The 17,541-nt window shown below is 38.8% G+C and overlaps 2 protein-coding genes across 3 annotated transcripts; both read left to right on the top strand.

The window, feature by feature from the left end:
• Nucleotides 1–1,786: 1,786 nt before the first annotated feature.
• pigs (phosphatidylinositol glycan anchor biosynthesis, class S) lies at nt 1,787–10,457 on the top strand. Its single transcript, XM_037747776.1, has 12 exons — nt 1,787–2,005; nt 3,470–3,609; nt 3,889–4,000; nt 4,085–4,174; nt 4,334–4,425; nt 5,945–6,185; nt 6,291–6,433; nt 7,116–7,230; nt 7,340–7,485; nt 7,675–7,775; nt 7,855–8,065; nt 9,866–10,457. Exons 1-12 carry the CDS (start codon nt 1,987–1,989, stop codon nt 10,142–10,144), a joined length of 1,689 nt encoding a protein of 562 aa, XP_037603704.1. The 5' UTR covers nt 1,787–1,986; the 3' UTR covers nt 10,145–10,457.
• A 1,269-nt stretch (nt 10,458–11,726) lies between these two features.
• Nucleotides 11,727–16,098, top strand: LOC119475276 (serine/arginine-rich splicing factor 1B-like). Of its 2 annotated transcripts, XR_005203749.1 has the most exons (5): nt 11,727–12,258; nt 13,354–13,547; nt 13,649–13,821; nt 14,524–15,144; nt 15,504–16,098. XR_005203749.1 is itself a non-coding variant. In XM_037747798.1 (4 exons), exons 1-4 carry the CDS (start codon nt 12,047–12,049, stop codon nt 14,689–14,691), a joined length of 747 nt encoding a protein of 248 aa, XP_037603726.1. In that variant the 5' UTR covers nt 11,727–12,046; the 3' UTR covers nt 14,692–16,098. The 2 variants fall into 2 exon arrangements, 1 of the variants encoding a protein (XP_037603726.1); XM_037747798.1 differs by having other exon boundaries at nt 14,524–16,098.
• The last annotated feature ends 1,443 nt before the right edge of the window (nt 16,099–17,541 follow it).

The raw sequence follows: 17,541 nt of genomic DNA, 5'->3' as shown, positions 1-17,541 counted from the left end.
CCCCAACTGGACTCATTACCGCCCTCTACTGGACTCATTACCGCCCTCTACTGGACTCATTGAAGAACAGCAAGCGACAGAGTGGAGAAACCAGGGATGGGTCATGTGACATGTAATGGGATGCTGAGAAGAGAGTATTACATTCATAAATGCAAATTTGCGAGTGTTAAACCTCACTTTAATGTTTTTAAGAAAGAAACTATATATTAAGACAATAGCTTTTGCAAAAAAAAAAAAAAAAAGGCCAGTAAAACGGTGAGTTTGTGCTACCATTTTAATGTTTTTACTTACTATTATTTATTTAAGGGATTAAGAGAGCGACCTGTCTAACAACAGTAAAACGCTTCTGTCTCATCGTTTCTCCTGTCAAACAGGACATTTATGTCTGGCTGCTTGTCCCGCAACACCAATGAGCTTATTTACCCTGAGTGTGACCTGCCCTGTGAGATCTTCTGTTGATGAAGTTTGTGTTTCTGTAGAATTCTGTTTTTTACCCTCTCTTCACAGTTTTTCTAATAAGGAAATACATGCTACAAATAAGAAATATGCAGTTACTGTTGCTGTAAAAACCCAAAATTTCTGTGCACAAGAGGAACTTTAATAGCATTTGTGTTGCATATAGCAATAAGAAGTTAATGCAGTGATTCATATGAAAACATAGCAAATTATTACTTAAAACTATTGCATAAAAGTAAATATCTGAGCACGTATCTTGGCTATAGGCACATCTTTGTAATATATCCTACTTCAAATTTATTTTTGTATGCATTTAATTATGCTACATACAACATACATTTCCATAGTTTGTATATACATGTAGTCTATATTTGTTTAATAAAAACGTGTTTATGTAGACATTTATACAAATCAAATTGTGAACAAATATGATATTGCATATATATATAAACAACTGACCATATATCTGTTGGCCTACAGATTGAATTGGATAATGAGAAAGAATACAGTACCAAAGGCAGTACTGCATTTATTTAGCTCCAATGAACAGACAGTTTAATGAGCCAAGACTTAAGGAGAACACTCTTCTTGTCATGCTATGTCATTATTGCAAGCTAGGGGAAAATGTTGATTTACCAGAAGATAAAGGAAGAAATAAATAATACATTTTCAGTTATACTCAATTTATGTTGATTTACACTGTAGCCTATACTTCAAGGTGACATTTGATGTGACTGCATCATTGGAACTAAATAAATGCAGTCTTAGAGCCCAAATTAGTTCAAATAAACACACATTTTGAGGCTTACTGATGATGATATGACATTGAGCAGTGTTTTCATTATTTTGTCCAATTTGTGTACACACATGTGAAGGAGCAAAAATATTAGAAGCATCTTACAATACAATGCAATCCACTACAACAACAGCAAAAGTAAAATCGTGTAAATAACGAGATTGACTTACAAATAACAGAACAGGTTACCAAATAGGCCTATAATATTTTGTATTTTGCAATGTATTGTAAGGTGCTTCTAATATTTTTGCTCCTTCACATTTGTATACACAAAGTGGACAAAATAATGAAAACACTGCTCAATGTCATATCATCATCATCAGTAAGCCTCAAAATGTGTGTTTATTTAAAGGAGTGCTAATTTGGGCTCTCATTTTGGGTTAATTTTTGTCGGCCAACATTTAAACCACCACATGGGGGCGCTGGTTAATTTCTCACTTTGTGTTTGTGCGTTTCATATTGTCACCAGGTTGGGCCGACGGTTTCTGTTGCTCACTGCGTCTCAAACCAACTTATTTCCCTCTCGGTGTTTGGGACGGACAGAGAGTTGTCTGTAATACAATATTTGGTTAAATTTAATCAAATTGTAGCAGTGTATCTGGATCACGATTTATTTTTTAACCGTATATGTTGTTAACAGCCACATGAACCACCCGTTTAAGCTCTGTCGGTCAGGTGACGTTTGACTGCGTGTCTCCGAATAACAAACGCACCCATTCAGTTCATTGACAGAAATGGCTACCACGGAAGTGGGTGAGTAGCTTCAGAACTGCATTCTGTTTAAATTATTATTATTATTCCTACATAAAGGCAGCATTTACACCAGTTTACAACTGTTTGTTAGAGCGTATTTTACACGTACAGTCGTCTAAGCGGCCCCAACACGACGCTGTTTCCCTCCATGGGAAAACCCTCTGAAGCTAACAGCTAGCTAGCTAGCCGCAGCTGCAGCAATAATACTCTCCCCAATCTATCACTGCTTTTTGCCACTTTGTGTCTTTAGTAATCATTATTTAAGTTTTATTTCACAATTTACTACACCATTGGAGTCCCTACATTCCTCTCAAATCGAGTAAAACGCTTTATTTCCCCTTATATTGTATTTTGTCTAGTTTTAAAACTAGACTAGCAGCCATTTGACTGTATGTTGACCAGTTGATGTTGTCTCTTTGCGTCTTCATACTTTAAGAACATCTTAAGGGTAGGTATGCCATCTAGCATGTAGCTCAGTCTCTTATGGAATAACATATATGTAAACATCATTTAATCAATGGTCATTCCTCTGCCATGGTATGTGTACAGTACTGTAATTGTACTTTGAGATATCAATATACTATAATAATAATAAATGTGTTTATATAGCACTTCTGAAAACAGATGTTACAAAGTGCTTCACAAGACAATAAAAGCAGATAAATAAAGTAAAATATATGGTTACTGTTAAAACAGAACATCAGACAATAAAAGCAGATAGAGTAAAACAAATATGGTAACTGCTAAAACAGAACATCACAGAACATATCAATAATAATAGAAGTGGTAAAATGGTAGGACACGTTGATAAAACAAATATACAGTATATATATACATAAATGTGTATCCAGAAACGGATGTATACATACATATATTTATACCCTTCTACCTATAGGAATGCTATCCTAAAAAAATGTGTTTTCAAAAGTTTTTTAAAAGTGGATACAGAGTTAGATGATCGTATCTCTATAGGAAGTGCATTCCACTGTTTTCTTTGATGCCTACAGCCAAAACAGCCTAAAATTATCACCTCGATGGCAACTGTATTGTCAGTTTGTAGGATTTCTTTTTGACAATCACAACCATTCTTATTTATCCCTCACGGTTTCTTCTTTTTTTTCACTGTATCATGATACAGGAACTTTTCTGTAAACTCGATTTACAGACTGTCTCTGTCTATCTCTGTTTTTGGTTAATCTGTTGACAAATCAAGGTATTTGTCTCATTGATTCAAAAAATAATCAAAATCCATTATTGCTATAAGACAGTCCTGTGCATTGATTTGCTTAATTGCTCAGAGTGGCCCTAACACAACCAAAAGTAGTACAGGGACAGAAACTACAGTATAAAGGGCATGACAAACTCTCTGACAGAATGTCTGTATGTACAGTATATCTATATATCTATATATCTATATATAGATATATACAGTAATGCCTTGATTATCTGTCTCATGTCTTTCAGAGCGTAGACGTGGCCAGCTGGCTGCTCTGTCCATAGCAGCAGTGGTCATCATCGTGGGAGTTCCTCTGTGGTGGCGAACAACTGAAACGTACCGCGCCTGGTTGCCTGTCAGTCAGATAAATGAGTTGGCTAATCTGCAGGTTTGTTCATGCTTCTTGCTATTAAAGCTGGGGGAGGCCGTTTATTTTGGCGTTATTTGGCAAATCCATAATAATCTTTCAGCATGTTGTAATTCAAGTGGTACCCCAGGGCAGGGATGCACCGATCCGAGTTTTTCAGTCCCAATATCAATAGCGATACCCGGGCTTTGGGTATCGGCCGATACAGAGTACCGATCCGATACCACTTTAATTACATGTCCCCATCTTGTGATCCATTTTATCTTGCATGTCTCATCCTCTCTTTCTCTGTTTTTGTAGCTACAGTTGAGTGCTGATGTGGAGGTTGTGTTTGCACGTGGAACGGTGACGCCAGAACAGCAAAAGAAGGTCCCGCTGACACAGACACAGGATGAGGAACACACAGTAGATGGTGATTACTTATTAATGCTGTCTGTGATCTCACAAAATATGAAGACTGCAAGGTAATTCTTACCTCAAATTCTTTTGTTTCCAGAGGACACAGCTTTGAGGTATAGGTATGAGACAAAGTACCGCACAGCTACAATCATGGAGGAGGACGCCCTAAACCAGCCCACTGCTGCAGGTGAGATGTTGTCTGCCTGTCAAATCCAGTTTAGTTTCCAGCTCTTCAGATGCTAATATTTTGTTCTCTCAGTGAGACCACAGGAAGTAATGTCTCTCTCTCTCTCTCTCTCTCTCTCTCTCTCTCTCTCTCTCTCTCTCTCTGGCTCTTCTGCTGTAGAGGCAGATCTATCTCTGCACACGCTCAGTGAGAGTCCGTGTGGCTCTTTGGTTGTGTATGTGATCCCAGAATCATCTTCACTGCTGCCTGAGGTTAAAACTTTTCTTTTATTTACTTTTAAAAGTGTTGTTTTGCTACTGTTGGCACTTTCCTATTCTGTATTAAGTTAGTTTTTCCTGTCATCATATGACATATGTGTTCATATTAGGGGTGGGAAAAAATCTCCTATGTATCACTTTTTTTTCTTCCTTTTTTTCACGATTTTGAAATGGATTTTTTAATGCCAGGATCGATATATTTGCTTCATTTGAGTCTATACAGAGGTAGAAGGCGGTTACTGCTTTTATTGTTGTAGTCTGAGTAACGTAACATCATATCCGTTCCGTATCCGTCAACCAAAACAAACCGCAGCCGGCTGCAGTGAGCCGAAATGAGAAAGTAGGAAACGGCAGAGGGTCGGTGTGGATACGACCTGAACCCTCACATTTTAAATCCAAAGTGGTAAACACTACACATACAGTAGTAAAGTATGGAAACACTTTGGGTTTCACACATTGGCAGGAAAAGCAGAGCTGGACCTGATGGCTAAAGCTGCTTGCTAACTCTGTCACGGACAGGAAACGTAATTGTATTGCGGTAACGTGCGGTCAAGCCAGCCATCACTCTCATTTCCGTGGTCAAATTGGCCAACGCTACAACTGTAGAGCACCCATATACTGACATTTATATTAAATGCATTCAAACGACCCCGATGGAGCTGACCATGGATGTATAAAGAGAACGGAGCTGACGAGAGAGCTAGCGACGGACTTGGCGAAGTTAGTGGAAGTATATACGTGTGACTACGTGTGTTTTCAAAATAAGGTGTTAACAAAGAGAACTGTATATACAATACAACATACATATATGGAAATAAGATTGATTGGATTATATTAACCAGAAGTGTAAAACATTACATGCCCCTTTATAAAGTAAAGAGAATACCACTAATTTGTGAAGGAAATGTCTTTATTCTTTGATTTTCGGGTTGCTGGAAAAAATTAATAAATAATGCCTCCCAATGACTGATATTTTTTACTTCAGGACATCTCTGACTACATACATGCTGAAAATCAAACATTTTTACTATATTAATTTAGATATTTTCAAAAGTAAAAGTCCCTTGAAGTGTATGATTTAACGTTTTCCCATGGTCTAGTGTTAAAATAGTTAACAAAAATCACAATAAATTGTAATATCGAATCGCAATACATATCGAATCGGCACCCAAGTATCGTGATAGTATCAAATCGGGAGATAGGTGTATCGACCCAGGCCAGCCCTAGTTCATATGTTAAAAGAGTTAATTAAAGTCTGTGTATAGTTTTAAGCTTTGATGAATGGTAAAATTCTTCTTTTTTTTTAGCTCATGCATCTCTGTGACACTGAGTCAATTTTCACTATAATCTATCAAATATATTCTGTCATTACTGCTTAGAGTCTAACTCCTAACTGTCTAAATACAGTACCTTCTGCAGCATTTTAAATAGTATTATGAGAACTTTGTGTCACTCTGGATAAACAGAAGATAATGTAATACCAAATACCAATGTGTACCTTCATGCCTCTCAGGATGTGGACGTGTATATCGGTCAGCGACGGACAGCCCTGCTGCGTATTGGTGCCCAGATGAGAGTGGGCAGGACACTAGATCAGTTGCTGGCTCATCTGGAGCCTCGGCTGAAAGATGTGCTGCAGGTGATGTCTTTTAGCCACACCGACATCACCGCTGCCCTCAGCGACAGAGTCCGTCTCAGCCCTGGCAGCAAAGAGAGCATCGCTGACAGTATGAGAGCCTTTAAATCCAGCCCAGGTTAGTCTTTGTTTCAGCAAAGTGGACTAACTTAGTTTCTGTTCCAGGCAGTATATATTTCAACTATGTGAACACTGTTCTCTGCTTATTCTTACTTCTCTTTAGGTTACGAGATAACATTCAGTTTGTTGAACCCAGACCCAAAGGCACACCGGCTAAACTGGGACATAGAGGGCGCCGTGCAGACGTACATCCAACCTTTGCTTACAAAACTGGCCCCTGTTGCCAACTTTAGCATTGATTCTCAGGTACTGCGTGCGCGCGTTTGTGAATGTGCTAGGGCTGTCAATCAATTAAATTATTTAATCGCGATTAATCTTATGATGGTTCATGGTTAATCGCGATTAATCAAACATTTTTTGTCTGTTCAAAATGTACCTTAAAGGGAGATTTGTCAAGTATTCAATACTCTTATCAACATGGGAGTGGGCAAATATGCTTGCTTTATGCAATTGTATGTATATATTTATTATTGGAAATCAATTAACAACACAAAACAATGACAGATATTGTCCAGAAACCCTCACAGGTACTGCATTTAGCATTAAATAATATGCTCAAATCATAACATGGCAAACTCAAGCCCAACAGGCAACAACAGCTGTCAGTGTGTCAGTGTGCTGACTTGACTTTGACTTGCCCCAAACTGCATGTGATTATCATAAAGTGGGCAGACTCCTGGGTACCCAGAGAACCTCGCCACAATTTAGCCTAAGTTTGGAGCTTTATTAAGTATGACATGGTTGATACCAATGGATTCCTTAGGTTTTATAGTTTCATATGATGTCTGTATCTTCCTGCTAGCTTTAAGAAATTAGTGTCATTAAAACGAAATTTGCGTTATTATCGTGTTAACTTTGACAACCCTAGAATGTGCATAATGACAGGATGCTCAGCTACTGTGTGTTAACGAACATATTCTCCTCACAGATCTTATACTATACCATGCTCGGTGTCAACCCACGCTTTGACAGCAGCCGCAGCGCCTACACGCTCAACTCTGACAGCCTTGCACATGTCATCAACCCTGTGGAGGCTAGACTGGGTAAAAGAAAACACACACTAGATGTTTTTCAAATGTTTGCCAAAAGATGTGGTGTAGTTTGTTCTGGTGTATTCACGTGTAGCTTTTTCTTTTTGCATTTGATTTCAAGGCTCAAATGCTGCATCTTCCAACCCGGTGTTGAATTTTCTTCTGTATGTCCCGGATGCCCACCATTCACCCCTTTACATTAATGACCGCAAGAAACAGGAAGTGCCTTCTAATGCGTTTCACTCTCCACGTTGGGGTGGCATTATGGTAAGATAATCTAAAAGCAACACTGGGTGACAGTAGTCTAAATATTATGAATGGTTATAGCTTATTATAAGTAAATATATTTGTAGGTATATAATAATCATAATTTGTTAGCTATGCATTGATTTTGCACTCTTAATTTGTTGTTTTGGGTACTGATCAACAAAAAATGTCTTATCCATGTTTTTGTAGGTCTATAATGTTAATGGTTTCTATGGACCAGAGGCTGTGTTCCCTGTTGACATCAACATCAACATGGCCAAAGTCATGGGAGTCTTCCTTGCACAGCTTCGGTAAGTGGACACCTACAATACGACAGGTATTGCTTTTCCTGTAGACACGAGGTAACTTTCCTGTACCATGTCCTGTCAGACTGTTGCTGGGTGTACAGTCGTCTACTGCTCCCCCTGGCTTCCTGGTGGCACCGTGTGACAGTACAGGACTAGCTGATTGGGAGCTGGACCGTCTCCTGTGGAGTCGCAGTGTGGAAAATGTTGCGACAGCAACCACCACCATCACATCATTGGCACAGCTCCTGGACCAGATAGGCAACATTGTTATCAATGACAACATTGCTGAACAGGTAAGATGCATACACACCTGTAATAATCAGTAGGTTTCTATGTTGCCTATTTGTGTGCATTAGGGCTGCACAATTAATCAAATATTAATCGGGATCACGATTTTGGCTTCCCACAACTAAATGAACATGATCGACTGTGATTGATGTTTAAAATGCTCTGCTCATAGAAAACTCTGCTGCTTAAATCAAGCACTTCCTAAACTAACAGCTATAGATGCACCGTAAATCAGCAGCCGATAAAAGCCGGCTGCTTTTCAGCAGTCCCATATATTGTTTTTGCTGGCCACACACACACACACGTGTGCAGCCGCCACATGATGGTTTTACGTCAGCACACGCCGGCACAGTCAGTAACGTCACACATGCACAACATGTCAGCAGTGTGGAAGAAATTCAGTGTGAGTGAAGAAGGCATAAAGCTGCAATTTGTCACAACTGCAAGTCCAAAATAAGCCGTGGAGGAACAACATTAACATATTTGGAACAACTAACTTAATCAGACTCTTATTATATTGTAATTCATTCCCATGTTGCTGCTTCAGAGTAATCACAATGACCGGCTAGTCTGCCGACAGCACGGAGCTAGAGAGCTCCGTTAACGGAGGTTCCATTGAGATACATTATGGTGCAACAGCGACATAAAATAGATAACGGAGAGAGAAATATGACCTGTTTAACTTCCTATCACTACCTCTAAGCAGCTCTCAATATAAAATTAGAACTACTAATGCCAAGATTTTTTTAATCAAAGCAAATACTTAAATAAAAATACAGTTTTTTTATTTCCTAATCATTTAAATATGTGTGTTTTTTATGCAAATAGCCACTATAGATGACAATAACAAAGTAAAAGGACAACATTTAGAGTTTTGGACAGCATGAATGTAGCACAACATGGAAGTGAAAGCAGCGCTCTGTTTATTTAAATGTGAAATTGCAATAAAAATATTTTGTACCTAAAATCTATTAATAATCATGATATCGTGATCTCAATATTGATACAAAATAATCGTGATTATCATTTTGGCCATAATCATGCAGCCCTAGTGTGCACATATGTGTTTGGATGTACATATGTGGCCATGTCGGGCCCTGTTCTGGGGCATCTGATCACTAAAATAGTTTTTGACTAGCCTGGTTCCAGACCTCTGAATCGCTGTCCACATCTCAGATTTTTTAAGCAATTCAAACAGCTTGGTGTTGTGCTCATTGACAGCCGTTTCCCCCAGTTAGAGAAACAATTGACCAGTCAGAGCTTAGTAGGTGGTTAGTAAGAGGAGGGACATAATTGATTTACATAGCTAGCTCGCTACGAACCTAGCTACATCCATGAAAAATATCAACCAAAAGGCATGGTAGAGATACACGTAAGTTGCCTTATCGTAGTAACGCTTAATTTAAACTACTTTTGAGCACTTTATCCCTTTTTATCAGAGATTATTAGAGGGACATTGCAGTTCATGGTCAGCATATTTAATCCCCAACAGATTTCTTTGATCAATGTTAAACATTAATTTAACTGCTGCTACAAACTACCTCAGCAGCTTCCATGTTTATTGCAAAGGACATCAAGGGGACGGATATGAAACATGATACTGTTTGATGGGGGGAAAACCAAAAAAAAACGTACTCCCCCTCTCAACAAAAAATCTGCTAATACGAACACAATGTCAGGCTGAATGAATAAACAAATTATAGTGCCTAATTTGGTATTAAGACTCTAAAAGAAGTTGTTAATTATACTATTCTCCTTCCTAGAATTGCATCAGTTGTATCCAACCTGTGATTGTTATCCCACAGGTGTCTAGTGCTGTCACGTCTCTGCAGCTGGCTGTTGCTGAGTTGGAGTCCGGGAACCTCGGCTTTGCTCTGCAGTACAGCAAAGAGGCCATCCTGGCATCAGAGAGGGCATTCTTTGACCCTTCACTCCTCCATCTCCTCTACTTTCCTGATGACCAGAAGTTTGCTATCTACATACCACTCTTCCTGCCCATGTGTGTGCCTATTCTGCTGTCAATGCTCAAAATAGTGTCTGACGCTAGACAGAAACGCAGAGAGAGGCAAGCCAAGAAGGACTAAGAAACACTTGAAGAGAAGACCCGATGAACATGTGGTCTGAACAAATAACATGTTATGATCTTGATATTTAGGTACATAGGTATGCATGAAGAAAGACTCATTCGCAGCATGGGGAATTTACAAAACAGTCATATATGATTTTTATTGTTTCATGTGAGGGATTGTGAAAGATTTTAATGAATGGCTGCTGTGGCTGTGTGACACTGTATACTGGAAAGCTTGAATTGTTGTAAATGTGTACAAGTTTTATATTTGGATTCCGCTTTCTATTCTAAGTTATTAATAAACAAATAAACTCAACTCTTTTAACTCATGTTTTCGCTCTCTGGTTGGCAAGACAATAAGAATACCTGATTTTATATAATTATTACATTAATTTGGCAGGCACTCCTAAAGCAATTGACACAAATTTTGTTCATTAAAGCTAAATATTAACACAAGGTTCATGTAGAATTTTTTTCTGGAGTGTTCAATTTCATCTCACTGTCTTCATCAGTAGCATCGTTTGTAATTCAGTGTTTTTTAAATTTGTCTTACTGGACAAACTAAAGCACAGACTGTTGTCTTTTGATGCGGTCAGGATGCATTTGTGTTTAAACTACACCGTGGTCACTGACTGATCCTGAATGTGGCTTTAAGTGGCAGTAGGTAGAACATTTTTGTCATCATTGGGCAAAAATCCAGTGATAACCTTTCAGCATATTGTAATTAAAAGTGTTCTGAGAGAAAACTAGTTCTGCACCACCACATGGCTCTGTTTTCAGGCTTTAAAAAAATCTAGCCCATGACGGGAGACTTTGGCCAATCACAGGTCATTTTAGAGAGAGAGCGTTCCTATTAGCTGCTCATTCAACGGAGGCAGCTCTCAATAACTCGCGAACTCCAATCATACGGTCGAACTAGGGAACGCTGTCGAATAAGAATTCATATTCTGTTACTGTAATGTCTATTTCTCGCCTCAAATGTTTTCAGAAAGATCTTGTAGTGTACTGTTTAGCTGTAAAATGAGAAAGTTTGCTCCAGCTGGTGGGCGGTGCTTGGTATTTCCTCAACGGATCTAAACATAGCTGCCAGGCCATATATATATATATATATATGCATATATATATATATATATGAAATAAATACAGATTTCTTAAGGCACTTTGTATGAGACACACAAGGACATGAGGGAGACAGAGCTCTTAAACCTCATAACCACAATTATATTGTACATAAATTAAGGAAATTAAGGTAATAAACATAATACACATTATAAAACATGTACAACTTACATTCAGAAATGTGTCACAACGTCTTATGTAATTATTCATGAAAATCCAAATTATTAACAGATAGATCAAACTAAATCTGCTATATGTTGCACAATAAAGATATAATAAATAATCTGTGCAAGGTTGGAAGTCGTCAATCTCATTTTCAACACAAGTATGAATATATATATATATTATTATTATTATTATTATTATTTTAATTTTCCTTAGTAGTAAAACTAGTGAGTAGTTGGAATCCTGATCCACACTCCAAACCAGGTGGTGGCGGTAATGCACTATAAAGTTGTTGTTTGCAAACCGCCATAAAACTCCAACGAAGCAGAAACAGAAGAAGTAGAAGAAGTCGCACCACTGAAGAAGAGCGCTTTGTTGGAGGACGGCTTCTTGAGTCGCGGCTTTACTACTTTTAGTCCTCGTTCATTTTAATTGTGGCGACATCCAGCCCGACGGATTTCAGCTGTAACGTTTGCCAAATAGTTAACGAGTAATTCACCGACGATATCTTTTACTCAGTGAACCACCTAAGCGTCATTTTTATCGTTTTTTCGGCCGGTGGGAGACCAGTTTAGCCAGCGTGCTAACTTCCTTAGCTAGCTCACTGTTTATTGTTAGCTAGTTGTGTGCTAACATGTCTAGCAGTTGCGGAGGTGGAGGTGGAGGTGTTGTTCGAGGACCAGCAGGGAATAACGACTGTCGGATATACGTGGGAAATCTCCCGCCTGATATTCGCTCAAAGGATGTCGAAGACTTATTTTACAAATATGGAGCCATCCGCGACATTGATCTGAAAAACCGAAGAGGTGGACCGCCGTTTGCCTTCGTGCAGTTCGAGGACCCGAGGTGAGCTTCATCCTCCCGCCACGTCTCAACGCGAGGTCCCCGTAGTTAGCGCACACGTGTTTTCACTGTTACACGCTCATAAACAGGCACAAAGACTCAATTTGCCAGTTTATTAGGTATAACCTGCATTAATGCATACCTCATATGAAGGTTAACGTTATTGATTCATGTGCTAGATATTTTTGGAGGGAGTATTTTGTGGTGTGGAGTAGTACTGCATTATATTGAGGGATTTATTGGATCACTACGTCCGGTTTTCAAAATAAGGTGTTAACAAAGGGAACTGGAAATACAACTTACATAAGTGGAAATAAGATTGATTGGATTATATTCACCAGAAGTATAAAACATTACATGTTCTTTATTTAATTTAATTAAAAATAAAGTACCACTAATTTGTGAGGGAAATGTCTTTATTCTTTGATTATTATTTTTTGGTTTGCTGGGAAAAAAATTAATAAATAATGTCCGACAATGACTGATATATTTGACTTCAGGACATCTCTGACTACATACATGCTGAAAATCAAACATTTTTACTGTATTAATTTAGATATTTTCCAAAGTAAAGTCCCTAGAAGTGTATGATTCCACTTTTTTCCAATGGTCTAGTGTTAAAAAAGTTAACAAAAATCGCAAATTTTTTACTGTAATTATTTAGTTATTTTCCAACAATCGAAATCATAATATTGAATCGCAGGACTTGTAGAATTGCAATATTTAAAATTTGCAATACATCTCGAATCGGCACCCAAGTATCGTGATAATATCAAATTGTGATTTATAGGTGTATCGTCCCAGCCCTAATATTTAATCTACCCTAATCGAGAGCGGTTGTAGACTGCATTAGTTTTAGTACAATGTGTCAAATAAACCGGCATGTCGGAGCAGGTTGGGTTGGTTGCACTCAAACCTGTTCTCATAGATGTTTGCTGTGCTACCTGCAACCTGGCTAACCAGCTTGTTTGTTAAACCCCAGGTGTAATGTTAGCACTGAAAGCTGCATTGATTTGTTGATGGACAGAAACTAGTAAAGCTGTGTATGTTTATCTAGCTGGTGGAAGTTTGATGTTTGGTATCTGTTGAATTTCACAGGGATTCTGAGGATGCTGTCTCCGGCCGTGATGGCTATGACTACGATGGCTACCGCCTGCGTGTTGAGTTTCCTAGAAGTGGACGGGGAGGAGGAGGAGGAGGAGGTGGTGGTGGAGGTGGTGGACCAATGGGACAACAGAGGGGAAGGCATGGCCCCCCTTCCCGACGCTCAGAGTACAGGGTTCTTGTGTCAGGTGGGTGATGTTTCCCCCCCCCCCCCTCTGCAGGTTTTGCTCATCTCTTGACCTACGTGTACAGATGATTGAATGAGTCTTATAACATCTTTTCCTGTCAGGTCTTCCATCCAGTGGAAGCTGGCAGGACCTGAAGGATCACATGCGGGAGGCAGGTGATGTATGTTATGCTGATGTGTACCGTGATGGCACCGGGGTAGTTGAGTTTGTACGCAAAGAAGACATGTCCTACGCTGTCCGTGAATTGGACAACACCAAGTTTCGCTCTCATGAGGTACGTAAAGGGTTACAGCCTCAAGCTAACTTAATGAGGAATGGCTGTAGGACTGCATTTTGGAATTGAAAGTTTTCTCAAATGAAGAAAGCAGGATTGAAGGTGAAAATGAGCGGGTAGTAAGTAAAGGCCATGTTAACTTTGAACGGTTATGTGATGTTGCTTTGCATCATTATTCATAATAATGTCATTCGTGGAGTGATGATGACGACAGTGATGGTGGTATGTTAAGAATAAGCTTTTGTGGTCTGATAAACAGCAAATTCATCTAATCTGGGTTGAAAAACGATGAAGTCTGGTTGCCATGGTAATGAATTACGTCTGACTATTAACCACACCCCCATTCTCTGTTTGAGAAAGAACATTTACCAAAAAACAGGAAGTAAAACTGGCTGCAGGGGGGCTTTCAGATGACGTCCAATTTTGGGAATTGATGTGGCTGATGAGCATTTTTGCATTTATGCACGGCCAATTAGAAATTCAAGGGTATGGATCGAGACACTGGTCCATGTGTTACTTCCGCAACTGGATCTATAAGCACACTAAATGTGCAAATGCAGTTTTGAGCGCTTATATGAACCTCAAAACAATTATTGTGACTGCAGGCATTTCCTTCCTCTGTCTACCTGAGTCTCATGTAGAAAGTTGCCCATGATAATGGATGCTTAGTTACATGTGTGCATGTATGTGTGTGTGTTTTAGGGAGAGACGGCCTACATTCGTGTGAAGGTGGACGGTCCTCGCAGCCCCAGCTATGGTCGTTCTCGCTCTCGCTCTCGTTCTCGTAGCCGAAGCCGCAGCAAGAGTGGGTCACGTCGCAGCAGAGGTTCTCCACGTTACTCTCCCCGCCGTTCCCACTCCCGCACCTAGATCCACCCTAACGAAAGCAATGGTGTGCCTCAGAGCCAGAGAGGGAATCTTCACATCGCTCATCAAAATCTCGTATACTCACCACGGATCATCTCATGTTACCTGTTTACACTGTCTTCTTGTGTGTTCCCTATTCCCCCACTTTTTGTTGCAGTTTTCTTTTTTTAGTTTTCATTTTTGTACACAGCCCCGTCTCACTCTGTCTTCCTTTTCCCCTTCTCGCCATCAATTTCTGCAAACCATCTCTCACCCCTTCCTATACTTTTTCTTCTGCTTGTCCTCGTACGCTTTGTTTCGTTTGGAAAGATTTAACTTCTTTTTAAGCATATACTACTGTGCTTTGACCCTCTTGTGTGTCTCTCTGTAGAGTTCAGAGGAACAGGATAGGATGGGAACAGAGGAAACAGTTCATATTAAGATAAACAGGAGGAGGAGTCAAATATGGCACCAATGGTATGATGGCTGTGCCTTGTCAACTGTGAAATCTGCATTATAAGGCTGTTCAGTTTGTTTTCCATACACATGACAATAGAGTGCCGTTGTTGAATGTTTTAAGTTGTAACAAGTTCTGTATACCACTTTGTATTTGGAGACCCAAAGCTTGTTTTTGTTCTTTTTTGCATTTGCTTGTCTTTTAATCTCCAAAGTAAATCTTAGTTGTTTAGTTGTTTGGGACTGATTCTAGAGGGTGTTCCCTGTTTTTTCTCAAAGTAAACTCCCTCGTAGATGCATTTATTGACATTATTTTAGTATTTTCTGAAGGTGTGATTCTAACTTGCCTCCTTCTCTTTGGTTCTGCTGGTATTCTGAAGGTTTGGACTGGGCTCATTGTCCCCCCATTCCGGAGCTGGATCAGGATTCAGGATCAGATCAGGATTAGGATTAGGCTTCAGGATGGATACATGGATCAGGAGCATGGGAGCATTTTACCAGGAGAGGATCCTGACCCCCGGCCCTGTCACATAACCCCATCAAACTGGAAATAGGGAAATATTCAAACTAAATTGGCTTTCAAATGATCCAAATTAATTTTTTTTTCCATATTGTGTGGGACCTCAGAGACACAATTACTGACGGCACTGTGACAAGCGATTATTTTTCAGATTTTTGTTTTTCAAAATTCTAAAAAAGAAGAGCAAAGCTCAGCTCAAAACCAGGAGGAGGGCTGGGAGGTGCAGGATGGATCCACACGCTTAAGGAGAGTGGTAAATAGTGGGCGACCATTAACAGCGGAGGAAGGGGGAAAGGGGAGGACTGGGACGCGACAAGGGAATGTGACCTTAATGTGGTTTGTATCTTTTTCTTAGGTCAGTCTTTTGCTGCAGAGGATGATTTCTGATTTTCTTAAGTATAATCTCCAGTACCCTAAAGCTTTATTCTCTTTTAATAAAACTTTCAATAACATAAGTGAAGTGTTTGTGTTTTTATTACTTATATAATGATAATGGTTTCATTGTTCTATTTTTGTTAACTTTTAAGCTATTTACATTTGTTTTCTTTTATAAAAGTAAAAACAATTACATTACAACGATCATTTTTACATTTTGTAATTACAATACTGGTTACAGTATGTTTACTGTATAAATTCGACATATCGATGCTCCTACAAGCTGCTTTTGGAGAGCAAATTTGAGAGTGACTTATGTGAAGATACGTTTACATAAAAATATGTAAATATGAATTCAAACTGAATTTAAAACATGCCAAGACAACTCTGTTGTGTGCAAAAATGAGACAAACATTAATTATCTGCCATAAATAGCAGCGAAAAGGTTGAAATGTTCATCATCTCCTATAAACTGTTGCTGTGATGATAGGTGAGTGTTGTGTTTACAGCTTCATGTGCTGTCCCCATGTGGCAAAAATCAATCCGGCAGGTTTAAGGAGGCAATAACATTTTGTGTTGGACCTTTGAAGGTTTCTACCACCTTTTTAGAAAAGGGATGGGCAATGAAATCATTTTTGTATCTGCTGTACATACAGTATTTCCGTACAGTGTCCATGTTGACACCTTTGCATTCAGTATGTGCAATCATTGTATTTGATTTGTGTTATTCAAAGTATGAAGATAAAACTGATCTGATTTCTATTATAAGACTATATGTCTTTAACAGGAGTTAAACCAAGACACAGCATATACCTATAATATGATCTGATATTATAGTATACAGTAGATTCATATACATGTTCAGGTTTTTGATTATTAAAAATAAAATGTAAGGAAAGGAAAAAATTGTTAAAAAAAACAATTGGGGTCTGTTAAACAATTGGTATAATTTGAAATGTCTAAACAATTTAATAGTTTTAGCCAATTTCGATTTTTTAAGTTTCAAGTTTTCAATCATAGTCAAATATGTTTTAAAATCAGTATCTTTAAAAATGTAAATTTTTGGGGAAGCTTGTTTTATTTTTGTGACCATTGGTCTTGCCATGACGTCACTTCATAGATCTAGTTTTACTAATGAAGAAATCAACTTGCAATATGACTCGAGCCAAATGAAATGATTGGATGGACTACATGTCCAAGGCATCTGGGCTCTCCTTTAGTCTTAATAAATGTGAACTATTGCCAGTGAACTATTGCCAGTGAAAGAATGCACGGTGACCTCAATCTCTAATATTCCTGTGAGAAACTCTTTCACATATCTTGTGATCCAAATACTAAAGATAGGAAATCCAGAGGTGCTTTAAACTTTAACCCCATTATAGAAAAGACCCAAAAGGTTCTCAACCAGAGACTTGTCTCTGAAGGGCAGAGTTCTGCTCACTAAGGCAGAAGGTATATCTCGTCTAACCTATGCTGCTCAGTCATTATATGCTGATAATTCAATATGCAAATCTATTGATAGG

Source organism: Sebastes umbrosus, chromosome 17 (assembly GCF_015220745.1).
Source record: "Sebastes umbrosus isolate fSebUmb1 chromosome 17, fSebUmb1.pri, whole genome shotgun sequence".
Lineage (NCBI taxonomy): Eukaryota > Metazoa > Chordata > Actinopteri > Perciformes > Sebastidae > Sebastes > Sebastes umbrosus.
Note: the sequence above shows the minus strand (reverse complement) of the source record. Positions and strands in the feature narration are given on the sequence as shown.